Source organism: Lytechinus pictus, chromosome 8 (assembly GCF_037042905.1).
Source record: "Lytechinus pictus isolate F3 Inbred chromosome 8, Lp3.0, whole genome shotgun sequence".
In the NCBI taxonomy this organism is placed as follows: domain Eukaryota; kingdom Metazoa; phylum Echinodermata; class Echinoidea; order Temnopleuroida; family Toxopneustidae; genus Lytechinus; species Lytechinus pictus.
Window position 1 is genome coordinate 14,374,123 of NC_087252.1, and position 22,610 is coordinate 14,396,732.

The 22,610-nt window shown below is 36.3% G+C and overlaps 2 protein-coding genes across 2 annotated transcripts in view; one reads left to right on the forward strand and one right to left on the reverse strand.

The window, feature by feature from the left end:
- The first annotated feature begins 2,965 nt into the window (after nt 1-2,965).
- LOC135155221 (uncharacterized) lies at nt 2,966-3,811 on the forward strand. Its single transcript, XM_064104123.1, has one exon. The coding sequence runs from the start codon at nt 2,966-2,968 to the stop codon at nt 3,809-3,811; it is 846 nt and encodes a 281-aa protein (XP_063960193.1).
- Nucleotides 3,812-18,649: 14,838 nt separating this feature from the next.
- LOC135154871 (uncharacterized) overlaps nt 18,650-22,610 on the reverse strand; it is a 28,906-nt gene continuing 24,945 nt past the window's right edge. Inside the window, exon 3 of the mRNA XM_064103094.1 lies at nt 18,650-19,938. Coding sequence (XP_063959164.1) covers nt 18,944-19,894 — 951 coding nt within the window. The 5' untranslated portion in view covers nt 19,895-19,938 and the 3' untranslated portion in view covers nt 18,650-18,943. The remainder of the gene's footprint in view (nt 19,939-22,610) is intronic.

Below are 22,610 nucleotides of genomic sequence, written 5' to 3' on the forward strand. Positions count from 1 at the left end.
TCCGTGTTGGGTGCCTATCTCGCTAAACCAAAATAAAATATACACTCGAATCGCGAGCAGAATACCTTGGGTATAATATCTTGAAAATGAGATACTTCTCGTTTTAAGTATGTACTTATTCATGTAATTATTTTTAAATATATGGTATCTTCAAATTTACATTCAGAATGGCCCCCCTCCCTCCCCGATAAATTTTGAATGTCCCCTTTCGGAAAATATATCTTCCATCTTACTTGAAAATTCTTTTAATATTTGAGACATTAGAAACGATCGATATTCAATAGATGAACCCATTTAAATAGAAGAATTTAAGTTGTAAAAAAAACTTAGAACTATTGAAAGTGTTCACGAACTTTTATTTTGAGTAAATCACGATTTTATATCTCGTAGTGCCATATATGAGTGTGTTATATTCCAAATTGAAATGCATATTTAGTAGAGTTATAATTTGAAACTCCAAATGTAAGTAATCGCATATCAAAGGAAAACAAATTATCTTACAGGTCCCGTCAAAATATCAAAATGTGTGATTTTCGACAGTCTTTCAGAATTTACGCTAAAAAATTTTACTTTCACGCAAAAGGTAATGATCATTTTCAGTGATCAGTAAATTTTTGAGAGAAACAAGTGTTAGGTTCATAGAGGAATATAATGTGTAAAAGTCCAAATCGATACAGATTGTGCATGTGATCACTAACCGGATAACATGTGATCTAATCACAGCGGGAAACATGTGCGTTGTGGAATATACTAGTAACGTGTGCACGTAATAAAGCCATTGCAGTCTGAAATTCCTTCGAGGCAACAAATTTTTCCCCTCCACTCCCACCCAGGTACATTGGTAATATATTATCGGGATGGGAGGACCCGGCGTCAATACAGAATTTAGTCACGGGATCGTTAAGGGGGTTGCATATTTCTGAGGCAATGCAGTGTAGCGGTGACTTTAGCACATATGTTACCATACAAGCTGATATCTTAGTCCATGCGTAGAGCTGAATTACTGTTGAGAATTACCGTGTGTAGGAAATTTTGTGTATCACGATTTATGATATTCTTATTAAACATCTCATGGTTGGGAGGTTGGGCAGAGTTACGACAGTAGATCAGCATGGTTGGTAGGTTGGAAAGACATTGATTTCTGCATTAAGGCTGGGAGGTTGGGCAGAATTTAGACAGTCAGTCATCATGGTTGGGAGGTTGGGCAGAGTTACGACAGTAGATCAGCATGGTTGGTAGGTTGGAAAGACATTGATTTCTGCATTAAGGCTGGGAGGTTGGGCAGAATTTAGACAGTCATTCATCATGGTTGGGAGGTTGGGAGAGATATTGAATTATTTTATGATTTTATGTTTTAGATTAGGAACAAGGACATCTGGAGGTAACTTTTTTGGCCTGCATAAGGTTGGAAGGTTGGGCAGGGCACTTACGAGTTTATCAAGAAGGCAGATATACAACATTGTTGAATAGATGGCCATAGGATAGAGGTATACTTTTATATGTCATACATATTATATTCTCAGGTTTAAAGAAGTCCACTGTCCAGATAGTCATATTAAAGTGACTAGGCCTACAATATGGCTGGGAAGTTGGGTAGGACTTAAGGACAGGCAGCATAGAGCATTATGTGGCTAATTATGACTTTTATATGTAAATGGTAAGGAGGAGCATGTCATGATACATTGCTTTAGAAGTGTAGAAGGTTTTTGTTCAGAAACAATTTGTTTGAAACCTGACAGATCACCAATATTGATATCAAAGTATATGCTCCAAAGATGTTGTTTACCAAGATTTAGGGAAACACCAGTGGGAACTACTATCCTGCGGGTGGGTCACGTGATCAACAGTCCCAGGGAGGAGTTACTACCCTTCCTGGCGATCACGTGACCATATCTTTCAGTAAGATTAATAGGATGCCACAGATGTAGTTTTTCGTTATGTCTTACGACATTGTTCAGACTGTTTTGAGGTTTATCACCTCTTATGTTATTTAGGCATATTGCCTCTGTGTTTTGATGCCTCGTACGGAATTAAACGGCGAGCAATGGCATATCATTTGTCCACGTGTTTTCTTCTCAAAAGTGTACTTGGCATTCGCCCGTACGTTATTCCTCAGTATTTCCGCAAGATTTTTAGCTGGGATGCAAAGAATTGACAAATTGTGCTATCAAATTAAAAACTCGCTTTAGTGCGTACCTATACATGTAATTAAAAACTCGCTTTAGTATGTACTTATAATGTAATTATGTACATAATGTACGGTATTTTCAAATTTTCTTTCGAAATGCGCACCTGGTAAAATGCACATTGTCTCCTTTCGGATAAAATAAAATGAGATATCTTCCATCTTACTTGAAAATTCTTTTGATATTTGTGGCATCAGGACATTTACTATACATTCAATGGATAAACGACTCGAAATCGAAGAATTTAAGTTGCGTAAAAAACTTTTCACAAACTTTTATTTTGAGAGAATCGCGGTTTTATGTTTCACTGTGCCATGTGTGTTTGTGTGTAATATCCAAATTTGAAATGCATATTTATGAGACTTATAGTTTGACACTCTGAATAAAAATAATTCCATATCAAAGATAATAAAAAATATGATGATAATCCGTCAAAATTCTTTCAGATGTTACGCTAAAAATGACACTTTCACGCAAAATTGCGCTTGGCATCCGGCCGTACGCTATTCCTGGGTATTTTTGCAAAACTATTAGCTGGGATGCCAAGCATTAGCAAGCATTAACAAATTTTGCCGTCCAAAGTATAAAAAATCGTTTTGGCCGGTCTACTATGATTGTCGTATCATGGATAAGAAGCCAGGCAAGAGTATTCAAGCCCTTTGTATCAGCTAGGGTTGGAGAAGTTCAAAGTAGCTCTGACCCAAGTCAGTGGAGACACGTCCCAGGTAGTCTGAATCCAGCAGATGACATATCACGAGGTATATCTGTTGATCAACTACATGACAGATGGAAAACAGATGGAAAATTGTCTACGCCTGCCTGATGACCAGTGGCCACAATATGAATTACAGGCAGGTACATGTACTTCGGCTGGAGCTGAAGAGAGACGGAATGTGAAAGCAGTTATGCATATAGCAAGCCCTGAAGTTGTTGACTGCACAAGAGTATCCAGCTGGAGACGACTTCTAAGAATCACAGCATATGTCTTGAGATTTGCTCGAATTCTGAAGAGCAAGATCCAGAAGAATGCAGTACCTGATGTTGAATTCACTCTTACACCATCAGAATTGAGTGAAGCTGAGAAGTACTGGGTAATCAAAGCACAACAAAGTCTAAAACCAATATATGAGAAAGGTGAATTCAAGGCGCTAACTTCCTTTCTAGATGATGAAGGCGTGCTGAGAGTAGGTGGCAGAGCAGAAAACCTGAGAACATCGTATGAATCCAAGCATCCCGCTCCATTGCCATCAAATCATCATGTGTCATTTATCATCACCAGACACATGCATGAACTAGGTCATCACGGCATCGCCACGACGACTGCCAAAACTAGGATAAAGTTTTGGATTCTACAGGGACCTAAGCTAGCCAAGACAATCAAGTTCAAATGTGTAGTATGCAGAATGAATGATCACAAGAATGAAACACAGATGATGGCTGATCTTCCAGATATGAGAATGGCATCATTCACACCGCCATTCCATTTCACTGCCATAGACTATTTTGGACCAATAGCAGTGAAAGTGAGCAGGAACAAGACGGCTAAATACTATGGAGTAATATTTACCTGCCTGAATACTAGAGCCGTCCACCTAGAGTTAGCTGTTGATTGTTCAACTATGTAGTTTATCCAAGTTCTGAGGAGGTTTTTCTCAATACGTGGGCAACCAGCTAGGTTGCTCAGTGACAACGGCACCTAGTTCATTGGAGCTGATCGAGAACTACGCGAGATGGCTGGAGTGAAACAGAACTGAAAGACTTTTGTGCTGAAAGGGGAACAGTCTGGCAGTTTACCACCCCATCGGCACCCCATCAGAATGGTTGCGCTGAGTCACTTGTCAAGTCCTGTAAATCAGCGCTGAAGAAAGCAGTAGGTAGTCAAACATTAACTCCATTTGAACTCTATACCTGTCTGAAAGAGGTAGCGAATCTGGTAAATCAACGACCAATTGGCCGACCTGTGAACGACCCAGACGACGGTGCCTATCTTTGCCCGAATGACATGCTACTTGGTAGATCATCGACAACTGTATCCCAAGGACCATTCATCGAATCGCGAAATCCAAGACGTCGCGTAGAGTTCGTGCAGCAGATAGTGAGTGCTTTTTGGAAGAACTGGAACAGAGACGTTTTTCCATTACTTGTACCACGCAAAAGATGGAACACTGAAAGACGTAATGTACGCGCGGACGATGTCGTCGTGATAGCAGAACCAAATGCAATTAGAGGAAAATGGACTCTAGGTCGGGTCATTCATGTATATCCAGGTCTGATGGACACATTCGCAACGTCAAAGTAAAGACTGTGGACTCTGAACTGAGAAGACCCATCAACAAGATAGTTGTTATTTATCCTGCTGAGGGATATGATGATTGAATTTATGAAAATACATATTCATGTAAAGTCAGTCATGCGTAAGTTGAATTAACATTGGTAAAATATGAAGAAAAAAAATTACATTGGATAACAGTGTTATCTAGTTTATTTTGCTCAGACTATTATATTCAGGATTATTTTCAGGATTTCAGTTAATTCACCTTACCCAAGATATGTTAAAGGTGCAATTTAAAAGTTATTATTATGCAATTTGTATATTAAGAAGTAGAACTTGAAAATTCGTGAAAAAAAGGGTTTAATTTTGTAAACTTTCAATATCCCCTTTTTGGGCGGGGAGGATGTTTCCGTGAAACAGTTCATTTTTTATGAATTTTAACGAACACCATATTTTACTTGTAATGATACCATAAATTTTCCCAGGATACTTTGCAGCCACAATATTTCAACGATGAAGTAGTTGTTGATTTTGAGGACGGAAAATTGCCCTCAAATTTCTGATTTGTTGCGGGACTGATATCGCCCAAAGAGTAAGTAGTATGAAAAATAGATAGACAAAGTTATTAATGATGTAAAGAGGAAAGAAATCTGATAAACCATGATGAAGATGTTTTATGATTAAAGTTTGATGTCAATATTATTATTTACATAGAAATTACTTAAAGTGGTTCGCTATGCGAACGCGTAACGAGTGAAGTATGTCAGTTTCAGAAACAAATATTGAAAACAAAGACTGTAGAATTCATGAACAATTATTAGGATTTATTTATTTGCTCGATAGGTTGTTGTTTCAACAAGGTATTGAAATTTTAATACAAATCACATGTTTTATTGGTGAGATTAAGCTATGTCAAATTCGATACAAGTTACAAGATTTGTTGTCTGACAGTGGCGGCCATTTTGTGACAAGGTTACGACTTAATTACATTTATAAATTAGGCCCAAGGTTTATGTCGAAATAAGATATGAATTTTTAGAGCATGTAGATTAAATAATGCCTGAGATAAAGGCTGAATGTTTTATGAGGTTTACAATAAAATCTTGAAGCTGTGTTACATATAAGAAGAATTGTAAGAGCAATTATATTTATCTAGTTATTTAGTTATTTAGTTATTTCCTCTCTAAGGATATCCATAGCCAAGAATGATAAAGAACATTCGAGAACGTGTTTGTAAAAGCTTTTGTTCTGCAGGCCTCTTGCCTATTTAAAGGCCAAGGAGTTTTATTTTTGAATAGGGAAAAGCAAACAATAGGATTCCAGTGGTAGTGGAAATGAACAATAGGATTAGCTACACTGTTGATTTCAATGAGGTCATTCAAGAGTCTTCTGGAATTTGACTGCTCCTGAAAGAAGAATGTTTTTTAAAAGACAACACTAGAACCTTCCATAATAGTGAATACCATAGAAGCCTCTAGAATAGTGAATACTAGAATGATCTAGAATAGTTGAAATGTGCATATATAGCTGTAGTTTCTTCAAGGACATGATCACATCATATTAGATCACTTGATCACATCAGATCCCTTCATCATCAGATCAGAACTCAGAGTTTCACGCCAGACTTTATGTCAGAGCAGAGTTTATTTCCACCTGGAATATTTATCTTCTGTGGAATTATTTGCCCGCCATCAATAAACTGTTTGCAGTTATTTTGAAAGAGGAATTCTCAGTTCCCATCGAGATCATCAACCTGTTTAATGAACGCTTTTCAACCCATGGATTGCTAAATTTGACTGTTATTCATCATCAACATCGTCTTCACGGACATTTCAACTCGTTACAGTGACTCTTGTTATTCATCGTGCTTCAACATCAGTTTCATCATCGCCATAATTGTGAACTTTTATCTGGATACTATCATTTGGATTATTATCGCAATCTCAAGAGACGTAAGACCATTCTCAATTTATGATTTGTAAATGTATAATTAATTTCCTGTAATAAAAACAAATTCAACTTCAACACTCAAAAATATTTCATTGTTATTTGTTGCAGTATCGTAACAAATAATTTTGGGGGCTTGTCCGGGAAACGAAAGCCAATTTGCACAAAAAGCCAATTTGAAATTAAAACCAGTTTTTCGGAAATCGAACCCCAATTTGAGACGAAAGTCAAGTTGAAACAACAGCCAATTTGAATTGAAAACATTTTGGAAATTTTTGGAAAGTTCTAGAATATACTGTACTGTGTTATTACTTGCATGTATTTCTGTATATTTCACTATGGCTACGTTTGATGTTGAAGAATTTCTTGCAATGACAGAATTGTCATATGACCAGAATTGTCATATGACCATTTGAAGTCACTGAAGAAAGATGATTTGATAAGTTTGTGATCATTTGGGTGTATCTCTAGCCCCAGGTTTAAAGAAGGCAGAGATAATTGACTTGTTAGCTAGTCACATGAAGCTTACAGAGGAGTCTGAAACTTCAATCAATATGTCAGAGGATTCTCAGATTAGACTTGCAAAATTTGAAATGGAAAGGAAAATGAAAGAAAACCTTGAAAAAGAAAGAATCAGAGAAAACCTTGAAATGGAGAAAATAAACATTGAGAAGGAGAGAATGAGATTGGAGTACCAGCTAAAGTTGAAAGAAATGGAGTTAGCTCATGCAAATATTAACTCCGCTAAAGATAAAACTCCCCAAGGCTTTGATGTGGCGAAGAACATTCGCCTTGTGCCAAAATTTGATGAAGAGGGAGTTGATACATATTTTGTGTCATTTGAAAAAGTGGCCAAGAGACTGAATTGGCCCGAGGAATACTGGACTCTTCTCCTCCAAAGTGTTTTTGTTGGAAAGGCTGCAAAAGTCTATTCTTCACTCTCTGAAATGCAATAATGTGACTACGCTACAGTGAAAGAAACAATTCTCAATGCATATGAGTTGGTACCAGAAGCGTACAGACATAAATTTAGGAACATGCAAAGACAATCAGGCCAGACGTATGTTGAATTTGCTAGGGAACAAGAAATGATGTTCGATAAGTGGTATAGATCACTGAAAGTTGACACAGATTTTGTTCACCTTAGGGAAGTTGTCCTCCTAGAAGAATTCAAAAAGAGTCTTCCTTTTGGCATTAAATCTCACTTAGATGACCATAGAGTTACTGAAGTCAGTAAAGCAGCCATAGTAGCTGATGAATTTGAGGTCACACATAAAGGTAGTGGAGATTATTCTTATTGGAAAAAGAAAGGTAAAGGGTCATTTGAATCCCACAATAAACCTGGTGAGGGAAAATATGCAAGCAAGGACAAAGACACTAAGAAGAATCAGGCTAGTGGGGGCACAGAATCAACCAAAAGGTCTGAGAGTCGTAGTTCCAAAATTTGTACTCATTGTCACAAATCGGGACATTTGAAAGAATCATGTTGGAAATTGGTTGGAATGCCAACCAAGGTTAAGAAAGACATGGGTTTTGTCAAGCAAACAAGTGTTTCCTCGATGGAGTTTGTTCCATCAGAGCCCATTCGAGATGTTGAGAGTGTTTCTCTAGCAGGTTTCTCAAACAGGTTGATGAAACCTTTAGAAGTTTTTTGTATGATGGTAAAGTATCCCCTTGTTCGACTGGTGCTGCTGGTAGGTCAGCGGTGATCCTTAGGGATACAGGGGCTGCACAGTCCCTGATGGTGCCAGGGGATTTGGCTCTTCCTCCGGAGAGTTCAGAGAATGCCAAAGTCTTAATTCAAGGTATTGGCCCAAATTTCATGTCGGTTCCTTTGTATAAGGTCGACTTAAAGTGTGACCTAGTTAGTGGTCCTGTGACTGTTGGTTTCGTTCCAGAATTACCCATGGAAGGTGTTGATTTCTTGTTAGGTAACGACTTGGCTGGAGATAGAGTTGTTGCATCTACAGTGATTTCGGAAAAGCCCGTTGAGGTAGCTGAAACTGAATTGTTGCAGGAAGATTTTCCAGGGATTTTCCCGGATTGTGTTGTTACTAGGTCTCAGACTCGTAGAGCTGAAAAGGATGATGCGGAATCTGCTGAGTAGAGGAGAGTACTGATGTCTGGTTAGCTGAAACCTTTTTCAAGGATTTGAATGGGGATAGTGTTGAAGGCTCTGTTGCTAACAATGATAGTTTGTTTAGTAAGTCCTCCCTTGTACAGGCACAACAGGCAGACCCAGAGTTGAAAAGCTTGTCACAGAAAGCATGTTCTGAGGCTGATAAGGTTCCTGAGTGCTTTTATGTCAAAGATGACATTTTGATGAGGAAGTGGAGACCTCCCCGGAGACCAGCTGATGAAGATTGGTGTATTATTCACCAGGTTGTAGTTCCTCCCTGTTACCGCACAGATATTCTGAAAATGGCTCATGAGTTACCTATGGCAGGTCATGTCGGTATTCGGAAGACGGAAGATAGAATTATGAAGCATTTCTATTGGCCTAAGATGCACAAAGATGTTGTGCATTTCTGTAAGACATGTCATACATGTCAGATTATTGGTAAGGCACAGCCTTCTATCAAGCCTGCTCCATTGATACCCATTCCTGCATTTGATGAACCTTTTTACAAGGGTTTTTGTTGATTGTGTTGGACCCAGGGGGGGGGGGGCACTCAGTATATAATGCATAGTGGGTATGTGCCGCGGAGGGGACCCCCATATTTACACTGAAATTTCCGTTTCAAGGCATATCATTTTTTGTCTTATTGAGAAAAAGAACAAAGAAAGCCGCTCCAAAGCATAGCATTTTCTTCTTATCGAGAAAAAGAAGAAATAAATCCGCTCCAAGGCTTCGCATATTTTCCGTTACGCCGTTCCGGTCGCATTGTTCTGCTACAATCAGCCGCAATTTTGGTGAAAAGCGGCCGCAGAGCGCTGTCCGACCATCGCCTCTGCGCTAGCGCACCCGGCGCCCGTGCTGCTGGGCTAGCTGCAAAGCAGCTGCATGCACGTTCCATAGGGGTGCATACGCACTCACACGCAGGGACCCGTTCAAAGGACCTCCGTTTTCACAAACATTTGTAGTTCCGAAGCCCGTTCCGAGGACCCTCCTTTTTACAATAAGCCCGCTCCAAGGCCCCCGTTTTTTGTCTCGCCCGCGGCACATACCCACTACTTTTTTGGTCGAGTGCCCCCCCCCCCCCCCCGGGTGTTGGACCCTTACCAAGAACGAGGTCGAGTCACAGATTTCTCCTGACGATTATGGACTTGTCTACACGTTTTCCAGAGGCGATACCCTTGAGGAGTATCACTGCAAAGACAGTGGTACAGGCGTTAGTGCAGTTTTTCACTCGGTATGGTCTGCCTAAGGAAATTCAGTCTGACCAAGGGTCAAATTTCATGTCAGGAATATTTCAGCAAGTTATGAAGGAGTTGGGAATAAAGCAGATCAAGTCCTCTGCTTATCATCCACAGTCCCAAGGAGCGTTAGAACGCTATCATCAGACTTTGAAGACCATGATTAGGGCTTATTGTGAAGACTATCCCGATGACTGGGATAAAGGGATCTCATTCCTACTGTTTGCAACTAGGGATTCCCCTAATGAGTCCACAGGTTTCAGTCTATTCGAATTGGTCTATGGTCATGAGGTTAGGGGTCCCCTAAAGCTTATCAAAGAGAGGTTTATGGTTCAGGATGATGATGTAAAACCTTCTAGACTATGTGTCAAAGTTTAGAGAAAGGCTCTCAAAAGCTTGTGATGTGGCTAAGGAACACTTGAAAGTGTCGCAGGGAAAAATGAAAGCTCAAGCTGACAAAAATGCAAAAGAGCGAAGTTTCAAGACTGGAGACAAAGTGTTAGTGTTGTTGCCTTTGCAAGGGGAAGCTAGGTTTAGTGGTCCCTACATAGTCAAAAAGAAATTGAACGATGTCAACTATGTGATCAGTACCCGTGATCGAAGAAAGTCTCCAAGAGTTTGTCATGTAGAAGCAAGTCATGAATATTCATATTGGCTTTCACAACTGCGGTGGGAAAAATAATTTCGCCCCCCCCCTGGCCATCCTGGTTCGCCCCTGAGTCAACGGGAGATGAAATTAAAAGGGTGATTATTATTGTCATTCTTTATTGGTCTGCTTGATAAGGGTTAAATTCAGTTGTAAAATGATAATTCTTATTAAAGTGTGGTGAAAAAAAAATCCGGTTGGAAACTATTCCTGGCTGGTTACGGATACATTGTACATGTATATTTTGTTCACGCTGTGGACATTCGATTCAATCTATTTACTTGTTATATGTCAGGATGGCGTTTGGCAAAGTTTCACCTGTGACTTTGCCCTATATTTAGGCAACTAAAACTCCACATTCCATGATTACATAATCACATCAGATGGTCCATGATTTTAAAGAAGAGTAATGAAGTAGAAATTTGGTTGATCTTTAAAATGGCTGCCAAAATCGTTGGTTAAATATATATAAATGTACTCATTAACTAACCGCGAATTTGACAGATTTACCAGTAATTCATTGCGATGAGAGATATTCACACAGAAAATTTGATACTCAGACCTGACAAGGGGGCATTTTAAGCATTTTTTTGTAAATATAAAGAGTATATGTATCTCTACAAACAAAGTGATGACAGTTTAAAGTTTAATCGCGAGCAGCATATTTTATTTCTTCTTTTGTGACAAATCACGGAGAGGGGACATTAATATGATGTCGAATACCCCGGAAATCGGGGTGGGGTGGTCCCCTGTCCCCCACTCATTGACGCCCATGTAAAATCCTTTAGGCCTATCTCTTAAATATCGCGACACCATGTTACTTTTTTACTACACAATTTCATGCCGACATGGCTCATATTTTGTACATTGTGTACAAATTAAGTCTGTCATTCAGTCGCAGTTTCAGTTTTCTGTAATCGGTGGGGGCGTGTACCCATGTCCCCTTTCGATGAACGCCCATGTAAAACTACCTTGTCTCTCAGAACACCGCAATGTCATTTCATTTCTTCGACTTACCATGCTTACTGTACGACCATTCCCATAGTTATTCAAAAGTTCATGGCATTGGGAATGTATGCCCCCTAACTTCACAGGACGACCTGTTTATTCACCTCTCTTCCTCTCTCTCTCATCCCTCTCCCCCCTCTCTCCTCTCTAAGTTTTTATGGACCAACATAAAACGAAATGTCAACTAAATTATGTAACATTCACAACTTTATTGGACCAAATCAATGAACTTCCGATTGTTCTTACCTGTTATGTATCAGGTATTTCCACAACGGTTGAGAACTGACCCAATTATGATCTAATGATATTTACCTACGATAGTCTTTTTCTGTCATTTAAATTTTTACTTGGTACAGTTGGACAATTAATTTATTTAATTTATTTAATTAACTTATTTATATACTTAATACAGTTTCGCTTGTACATTAAAAAAATTGAAGCTTATATGCAAATATGAAGAGTTAGCATGGTTTGTACGAAACTATTTCATTGATTAAATTGATAGAGTATAAACAAAAAACGGTCGTTGCTGCATACAATAATGCAATGATGTCAAACATTTTTTCTGACCTTTTCATCCACACGAAATCTTGTTTTGATCTAAATGTTATCGCAGGGCAATTCAATAAAATGATCAACCTTTCTGTACGTCCGATAGGTATAATATTGCATGTGTTTGCTGAGTTACGCTTAAGAGTTTTCCATATGTGGTTAGAATATGATAAACATTTAAAATTATTTAGTTACCAGTCATTATATTGACATTATGTTACATACTTAATTGACCCCTTACAGGCTATCGTTCCATCAGACTCTCGATTATGATGTTTATTCCTTATTTATAGTTATGATTGTATGATAACTTATACTCTTTTAATGCAGTTTAAAAATACACCACCTAAATCTGAATTCGCAAAAATATTGTTTTATTTACACAGTAAAAACGCTATTTACTATATGAACCTTACATTATTTGTTTAACCGTTTAAACTATCATGTTTAATTTATTGAAAATTTAACTTTGTTGCTTAAGATTAAAACAGTTGTTTAAACTGTTTAAACAATTACTGTAAGGATCATATAGTAAACAGCGTTGTATATTTTTTTTTTACTGTGTACTTAGAATATACAGGGTATAGTCATCTCATTAACTTCACACTTTATTACGTTGTCTGTTCTTTATTATATTTTTACTTGATGATTTATGATGATAATGATCATAACGATGATATTATACATACACGATGATAATTATGGAGATGATATGTTCATTCGTAATATTTGATGATAACTATACTGATGTTTATATTCTGATGATACTTAATGATGATTGTAAATATGATGGCATATAATGGTCATTATTCAATACGATAAATTCTCTTCAAGATACGATGATAGATCATGACCTTACAACGACTGATAATACAAATATTAATGCCCCCCCCCCCACAGGTCACCGTCCCACCGGACAACACACCGCCCTCTCAGGTCGATGAGAGTTCAACAATAAAATTACGGTAACTACAACTAAATAATTTTAAATATTCTAACCACATATGTAAAACTCTTAAGCGTAACTCTGTAGTACTATAAACACATGCAACATTATACCTAATATTATACCTAATTTATATATATGCAAATACTATGTTCGTTCCATCTGATTTCCATCTGCGATAATTCCTCTTGCAGCTCTAAAAGCTAAACTGGAATGAACTTTGCAATATGTCGTGAAAGATTGGTGTCATAGTGAATATCTCTATTTTACAATAAAAGGAGAGTGCGATGTGCAAGTAAAAACCTGGATACATCTTAAAGAACAAAAGATCCGGTTGGAGGTTGCCGATTTCTAATAATGGGAAGCGCAGCCTCTTTGAATGCTGGTAGACCTGTTTTGTATACAACTTCGCCAGGCAGGTGGTTCCATATTTGGATTGTCCTTGGGAAGAAGGAGTATTTGTAGGAATCAATTGACGATTTTGGCACAGCAAATTTCAGTGTATAGTCCTTCCTTGCATGATATGTTGCCTGAGTGACTATAGATGGCATTGGCATGTTGACCATGCCTGGGTAAAAGCATGTAAACCTAATAACGATATGGTTATAGCAGGTGACATTGGAATTGTGTACAAAATAGAATATTAGATACATATGGCATATCAAATGTTTATTTACCCAAAAAGAATTTTAAAAGCTTTCAAGCAAAAAACAAATTGATATATGGAGAAAGTGTAACCAAGGTAAAAAAAAAATACTTGGCAACAATTATTATTAAATGTACACTAAGACTAGATTATTGGTTGACGTGTATGATCTTTTGGGTTCAGTCTTTTCAACAGACATAAGGCCTGCATTAGAATGTGACCATAATGCTATAATAAAAAAAGATAAAAACATCTCAAGAAAAAAAGAGGTAAAGGTTATTGGAAGATTATTGGTTATTAATAACTCGTTGTTGAAAGACGAGATTTATGTAAATTATGTTGAAAGTCTGATACAAGTGGTCAAGTTTGAAACGAAAGGAATGAGTACACAAATACAATGGGGTGTTTGTAAATATAAGATTAAAGAATACGGTAACCATTATGCAAAGGAAAAGCAGTCTGGAGCAAAGAGGTATCTGAAATTAGAAAGAGAATTAACGCATTACAACGAAATGTTTAATACTAATATGAATGATGAATTAATAGACAAAATGAATAAATTGAAAGTATAGTTTATAAACAAATGGTATGGAAATAAGTGTAAAAGTGCTTATGTTAGATCAAGACAAAAATGGATAGAGAATGGAAAAAAGGTTACTCGATATTTATTCAGCTAGAAAGGCAAAGAGGAAATAAAAAAAGAAATACACTTTCTTGAAAAAATGGGAAAAAAAGGTCTTTGATAATAACGAGATTCTTAAAGAAATCCACAGATTTTATAAAAAACTTGTATTGTACACTGATACACAAAACAGATGTTGATAATTTCTTTTTAACTCATGTTCAGGTACCATGCTTATCTTGGGAAGAAGCAGAAAGTTGTGAAAGGTGGCTTACTGGAATAGAATGTAGAAAAATATTGTCTTCCATAAATTTAAACCGTTCACCCGGGAGTGACGGTCTAAGTGTGGAATTCTACAGATGTTTTTGGAATGAAATTAAAGATATAGTAAAATAGCTTAAATGAGGTGTATGAAAAGCGAGAACTTTCTTTTATACAAGGACAGTCAGCTGTTATCCTAAATTGGTGTTTAGGGGATCTCTGGACAATGGGCGACCAATATCTTTACTCAATATCGACTACAAAGTTGCAGCTCGGGTTTTAGCGATGCGTTTACAGAATATTTTATAAAAAAATATTTCAACTGATCAATGTGGATTTATCAAAGGTAGATCGGCATCCAAAAAGGTTAGGCTTGTTCAATGTATTCCTGACTATTGTAAATTTAAAATTTCCCGTGGCATTATCATTTTTTTACATTTACGAAAAGCATTCGACAATGTGAACCACTCTTTTCTGTTTGAAACACTAAAATGGATGAAGTTTAAGGAATCGTTTATTAATTGGATTAAGACGTTATATAAAAATGCTCACGGTAGAGTTCTACAGCGTGGTTGGTTATCAGAATCATTTCATATTTATAAAGGTGTAAGACAAGGGTGTCAATTGTCAGCATTGTTGTTTATTTTGGTTGCAGAGATTTTAGAAATTCGTATTAAAGAAAATGATGAAGTCACAAGTATAGATATTTCAGGAAATTGTTATGCTTACCACACAGAGAGATACAAGAAATAACACAGTTCGCAGGCGATACAACGATATTCATTAGTTCGATTAAATCCCTTCATAATGTTATGAAAGAGATTCATAATTTCGGTAATATTGCAGGTCCAAAAGTAAATTGGAATAAGGCAAAGATGTTGAAAATAGGGATATTTAACTTAGAAAGGAGCAAGTTTGATTTTACAGATGATCCTGTTAAGTATTCAGGAATATTTGTGGGGAAAATAAAGAGCATGTACGAAAGCTTAATTGGGAAGGGAAAATTGAAAAGGTCAATAACATATCAAAAACGTGGAAAATAAGACAGCTTACATGTTATGGTAAAAAATGTATTATAAAATGTTTAATTGTGCCTCAAATCGTTTATGTTGGTACGGTTATTCCAATGCCAGACTATATATGCAAGAGTTAACATAAGATAATATATAGTTTTTTATGGAATTCAAAGCGTGAGACAGTTGAAGGTGGTCTTGGTATAATCGATCTATATTCGAAATCAAAATCACTTATATTGTCTTAGATAAATTCCTTTTTTAATGAATATGATGCAGTCTGGAAAACACTTTTCTCGTTTTGGTTAATTTACATAGGATAAATCCCCTATTGTTTTCAAATAAATTGTCTATCGAAAACACATGTTAAAGCTTTGTCGAAAAAAAGGTTTACCAATGTTTTATATTGAATTTCTATATACATGGGCTCAATTACGTTATTTAGATTAGCAGAAATTTGAAAATATATATCGTGAAATATAATGGAATTATAGTAATATTACAATAATTGGACAACCTTTACATCTTCAGGTATGAAAAGAAGCTGGTATTTTATATGTTAAACCAGTTTTATATAAAGGTAAATGGAAAGATATATCTTTTTTTAGAAATTTGTTGATGTTGATAATTTAGTATTTAGTTTTAGATTTTATTTTTTAAATTAAAAAAAGCATTTTCTGCTCATCGGTTTGAAATAATAAGTACAATAAAAGAAAAACAAAATGACTCTCCAGAACAAGAAGAAATCAATACATCTGTTGGTGAACGTATTAATATAACTTGCACCAAAGCGAAAAAAATATTTGTTGTTTTTACAAAAAAGGTTGGTTTTTATATTCCGGACATCTAGGGAAAACAGCTAAAATTGCCAAAAATTCGCTTCGAAAGATGTCATTCATTTTAAATTAATAAAGATAACAGAATTAAGCAATTCATTTTGATAAATCCATAATTTATTGTTCGATTCGAAATAGACATGAAATGAAATACTCCGAAAATTTGCTTTGCCCAATTGATCGTGGGCCTGGCAGCCACTGTGCAGCGCCAGATCGACGAGGCTCTATCCCTTAAATCTTTGAACGCCAAACAGGATAGCAGCAACTCCCATCTTTTAACGTCTTTTGGTCTGACGCGGCCGGGGTTTGAACCCCCGACCTCCCGGTTGTGAGACGGACGCTCTACCAACTGAGCCAACACACCGGTTATGACTGCTACATAAAATATTACCTCCTAAAGACAATTTGTTTAAGTGGAAAGTTGTAAATACAAATCAATGCGAAGTCTGTAATGAAATCGAGACCATTGGTCATTTTTTGTTTTTTTGCAAGAAGATTAAAGGCTATTAGAAGATTATATCGAGGATGATTCATTTTATTTTCATAGAATAAATGGTAATAACTATGAAAACATTGTTAATTGGATTTAAAATAGACAACCCAAAATTTGATCTTATTAATTTGACGATCAATATTGCAAAGTTTGTAGTTTGTAATCATTATGTAAAATGCAACCTTCAAAATCTAAATCATAGCAATAAGAGATTGATCACGGAATTCGTTTCATATTTGAAGTTTTATTTAAATCAATACGGATCTAAACAATTTAGTGTATAAGAGGTCAAGAAAATTATTGATATATTGTAATTCCTGTTGTAAATATTATTTTGACTTATTATATATGTAATCATATTATCATTTGACTCTTGAAAAAGTTATTCCGATGTAAATATGTATATCTGTTAATATTTTGAAACAATAAATCATCAAGGAATAGGCAAAGAGAAAAAAATATATATATCTAATTCTCACACTTACAATCATATATACTTTATTTCATCCAAAATCAATTACAAAAAGTTAAAGGTAAATAATTTCATCTGAACAAAATGCCTCAAAACCATACTAAGATAACTATACTTCCCCGACGCTATAGATCAAGGTTACAAAAAGAAAAAAGAAGCTGCGAATCAAATTTGCTACAAGAGAAAGGGAAATAGCAAACAAACAATACAAAATGTAACACACGCGCGCGCTCGCGCACCCTCCCACACACCCAAGTAATGTGGGATTGGATCATTGGGTGTATATACAGTGCATATGAAATTTTTTTTATATATACATAGGGCTATTATTAGAAGAAATTTTTTTTTTTACTTGAACCTGAACCTCTTGCTTATTATACTCTTGTAATCAACTTATCATACTCTTATAATCAACTTATGTATAAGAATGAATGTTTTCTGTGCACGCCAACATAATGTATTTGTTTCTCCTTGATTTATGTATTTATTTTTCTAATGTGTTGTAATCTTGTGTTTGCATGTAAATTCCCATCAAGTTAGACATTAAAACAGTAATAGAATGTTATGTCCCGAGGAACAAAATAAATTGATATGTAGGTCTTAGACAAGACAGATCCATCTTATTCTAAGTTTCAATGAATATCTTCGGGAAGCCCCCCTCCCCCTCCGTTTCTTTCAAAAGGTTGCTTTGAGAAGTGATCGTGGCGCGTAACGCATACTTTTGAGACAGATTGAGGCTTTTCTTAAAAAGGAGCGTTTCCTAGCCTTGTAAATCAGTCGTGTAAAATCAGGTTTGTAATACAGAAAGTAATTTAAAAAAAATCGTTTAAAGTCATTTATTACTTTTTTTTCAACGATTGGTGCATTTTTCTGTAAACTATTCACACTAAAAACAGTTTGGTTTAGTTCCTAGATGTTTTCAATACAATCATTTCCATAGTAAATGATAACATTTTCACTGAATTTGCAACAGAAAAAAAATAACATTTCCCCAAAATTACTAATAAAAAATAATACAAATTGAATACTTATCTAAAAAAAGAACAAGAATACCAAATTTAGTTGACATTTTGTAACTTTGATACATGTCGTCCCGGGAATTTTTAGTCTTGTCAGTCTCAGGAAATAATTTGCATGATGGAAGAAAATGACATAAACTATTGGCTTTCAAATTCTACTATACCTTCGTGGTTTATGAAATGTTAATCAAGTATACAAATTTATGCAAGAAATACAAACTTTACTTTAAATCTATGAATAAAGCAATTGTACTTATTTTATCACTATATTTGATTATAATATACTTATTATTTATTAGACTGTGAGGAATTCTGATCGAATGCTGACAAAAAATTGTATAGAAATGTTTTCTCATATTTTTTTTTTCATATTTCTTCTGCAAATAGTTTGGCTCTTTTTTTCGCTTTTGGTTTTTTGATGGAAATAATAGCAATACGTTTTCAATCATAAACAACTTAAAATAGATCTATTTTAAACAGTAAAATGTCAGAAATACGTCTGTCATAATTTGACTTTCCAATCTTTTCCCAGTAATTCGCTATGTGTTCATGTGGTGACCAGTGTCATGAATGTTGAGGATTGGCGAATCCGTGGAGCTAACAATAATATCTCTCAAGATACTTTGAACACATGTTTGCAAGATTTACGCGACAAACAAAAAACGTATCAAAACATTGTGATGGCATTTATCACACATGTATTAACATCATCATCCGTATATCTGTGCATGAATTTGTCCTTCTGCTCTTGGCGCCATTTTCTTACATGTCGCACATCGTCCTGGGTGGTTGGAATCGCAAGAGGGGCAGAGGAGAATTTTTCACATTTATCACATATTGTAGTGGCTTGAAATTTCATCATTGTGAAATAAAGCTTGTTCTTTGATTTTCGAACATGACTGTATTTGCATTCATATTCCTCGAGTTCCTGTTCCATTCCTTGAAAAAAGCCAGCCGTGTCTTCAAGACTACGAATGAACCTTTGTAGGTTGGGAATGAGAGATTTGTAGCTTTCTTCTATTTTTCTTTCCTCGCTCCTTCTTAATACTGCCCAATTGAGTGCTTTTTCGCGATCCCTTCGCGATCTTACTTTTAATATTGTGCTGGCGATGAGATTGACACCTGGAACAAATGCGAGCCCAATTGCCCACTTTTTTTTTCTATCTGCCGTTGTTTCATATTCTGTTTCTCGATCTCTGTATTCACGTTGCAGGTTGCGAAATTTTTCGATGATGATTTTGGCTTGATCTTCATTTCTCTTCAGAGAAACCAACAACTCTTCGTGCATTGCAAGGAGGGTTTGGCTCAGTGCCTTACAACGCTTTACTTCCTGGATGATATATTCCAATCTTTTATACCAATCTTTGTAATCTAAATCCTTATACAAATGAAAGATATCGCTGGTTTTGGAAACAAATTTGGTGGCTACTGGCAGCACACCTTTCACATAGACCACTGCGTCGAGGCGAGTGCTGTCTTGGAGTTCTCGGAAGTCTTCGATGTCTCTACCGTAACCTCTAATTGGCTCATGACTACCCAAATAATACATTGCCATCGATAAATCGCCAATGTCTTTAGTCATAATTCCCAGTTTGCTTTCGAAATCACTTGCATTCATGGTTGTGTTTTGTTGGTCCCTGCAGACGAATATTGTGTTATAGTCTGTAAAGAAGAACAAAGTATATTGCCTATTACACTGTAAAAAAAATAGTTGAAATTATTCAATACAATTGTGGCAAAAAATTGCCTTAATTTTTTTCAAGTATTTATGAGTTTTGCAGTTTCAAGTAAAAATTACTTTTCTTTGCATCCATTTTACTCAAGAAAATTAAGTTACAATAACTTAATTAAATTTAGTAAAACAATCACTAAAATATTTGAAAAAAAATGAAATGGGGGAGTAAACTTTCGTGACTCGAAAGTTCTTTTAGTGGCATCATTTTCATCTTAGACATCTTTTGTCCAAATATTAGACTTTGTGCATTTTCACTTACCTGTACATGTATAGGTACTGACATTGATATTTATACGCGATCGTTTCATTCTTACAAATAAAACAGTGAGAATAATATAGGCATTTTCCGAAAACCTAAAAAGAAATATGAAATTTTCTGCTTAATGACTATTTAATGTTGCTCTTTCTTTGATTCAACAAAATAATAAAATAGTGAGTACACCCTTATCCAAAAAAAAATCAAACACAAATAGATATGACAGTTATATAAAAAAAAACATTTACTTGCTCTAATGAATATCCATGCATTATTTGAATAAGGCGTTAATTGAAAAATATAGGCACATTCAACAATATTTTGTTGTAATAATAAAAGTAATAATCATCTTTGTCTAATTAAGTTTGATTTACTCAGTCAAAGCAAGCTAGCAATACGTGATTTTTTAAAATGTATATTGAACCCACATAAATCAAGTAAATCAAGTAAATTAAAAGACAAGTTAGAACTACTTAAAAAAAGGAAAAATAATTACAAATTGTAAATTCTACTTATATACATTAAGTATTAACTAGTGATTCAGAATATATTTTTTTACAGTGTCCGTTATAGTCCATAGATGATGCATAACCTTGTTTTTTCATATATACAATATTTTTTATGATTACGAATCTGAATGATGCCACTCGTGTAACCTTGGAAATTTTCCGCAAATTTGCTAAAACCAATATGGCCGCAAAAATATGCCAATTTTTTCATGAAAATAATAAAATTGCCGCATTGGCTATAAAATGTATGAAATTGTGCGGCGGAGTGAAAATTAGGTGTCGGGTAGAAATGGCAGAGGTAATAATGGCAAAGGTTAAAATGGCAGAGGTAAAAATGGCACAGGTAATAATGGCAGAGGTAAAGATAATGACACGCTAGATCAGCAAGGAAAAGATAGAGCCTTTCCAGTTAACATCAATCATAATAATTGACCTTGAATGGACTCCTATCGACAAAATGAGTATTATGAACTGTTTAGAAATTATTTGGATTTTTTTTTCATTTTAGGTCTATACTTTATTGTTAATATGATCAAACTAAAAAAATTTCGTGCCAAAATAATTTCAATTAGATAGTGATGAAAGGATTTATCTTGGCCAGTTCGTATAGTGGAACAGCACTTCATCACATGCATACCAAACGAATTGTAATGTCAACACTAATGTGCGCTACCATTAACACACTGAAATAGACGAGTTCGAGATTTCTTTGAACCACTTGGACTTACTTGGATAACAGAAAAACAACAAAACGTTCTGTAATAAAAGTAATTTTTCATATTTCAACATCATAAAGGATCCGAGTAGATATTGATATGATACGTATATGGGATCAGGACAACTACCCCCCCGGACAATTACCTCCCGGACAACTACCCCCGGACAATTACCCCCCGAGGACAATTACCCCCGGACAACTACCCCCCCCCCTGGACAATTACCCCCTGAGGACAATTACCCCCGGACAATTATCCCCCGGACAATTACCCCCCGGACAATTATCCCCCGGACAATTACCCCTGGACAATTACCCCCCGGAAAATTACCGCCTGGACAATTACCCCCCGGACAATTACCCCCCGGACAACTACCCCCGGACAATTACCTCCCGAGGACAATAACCTCCGGACAACTACCCCCCCTGGACAATTACCCCCTGAGGACAATTATCCCCCGGACAATTACCCCCCGGACAATTACCCCCCGGACAACTACCCCGGACAACTACCCCCGGACAATTACCCCCCGGACAATTACCCCCCGGAGAATTACCCCCGACAACTACCCCCGGACAATTACCCCCCAGGACAATAACCCCTTAGACAAAAGGAGTGCACAGAGTCATACGTCGGCAGTACGTTTGACGTAAGAAGTACTCAAGGCATTCTCGAGTATCTTGGAATCAAACGAACGCCGTAAGAAAGCTGTAAAAGTGAGCTCCATCCATAGGCGGATCCAGGGGGGTGGGGCCGAGGCGAGGGGCCCGCCCCCCCCCCCCCCTATTGGCGGAGCAATAAAAAGAAAGGAGGATAAAGAAGAGGTAAAATAAGAGGAGGGAGAAGAATGAAAAAAAAAGGTAAGGGAAAGACTTGGAAAATGTATTTCATGTCACTATATTAAAATTTTCGCTCGCGCTTCGCACTTGCATAGCCTGTTGGATGAGATACATCTCTTGCTAGATAGGCTGATATGTAGTTTAAAATATCAAGTTTTGAAGTCGATATACAAAGCATATTTCAGCTCGGGCATTTTTCATTATTTTGTTTGATTTACAAACTGATTTTTTAAGTTCTCTGTTTAACCCTTTGCGTGCGGGCCCGCGAATCCCGATACC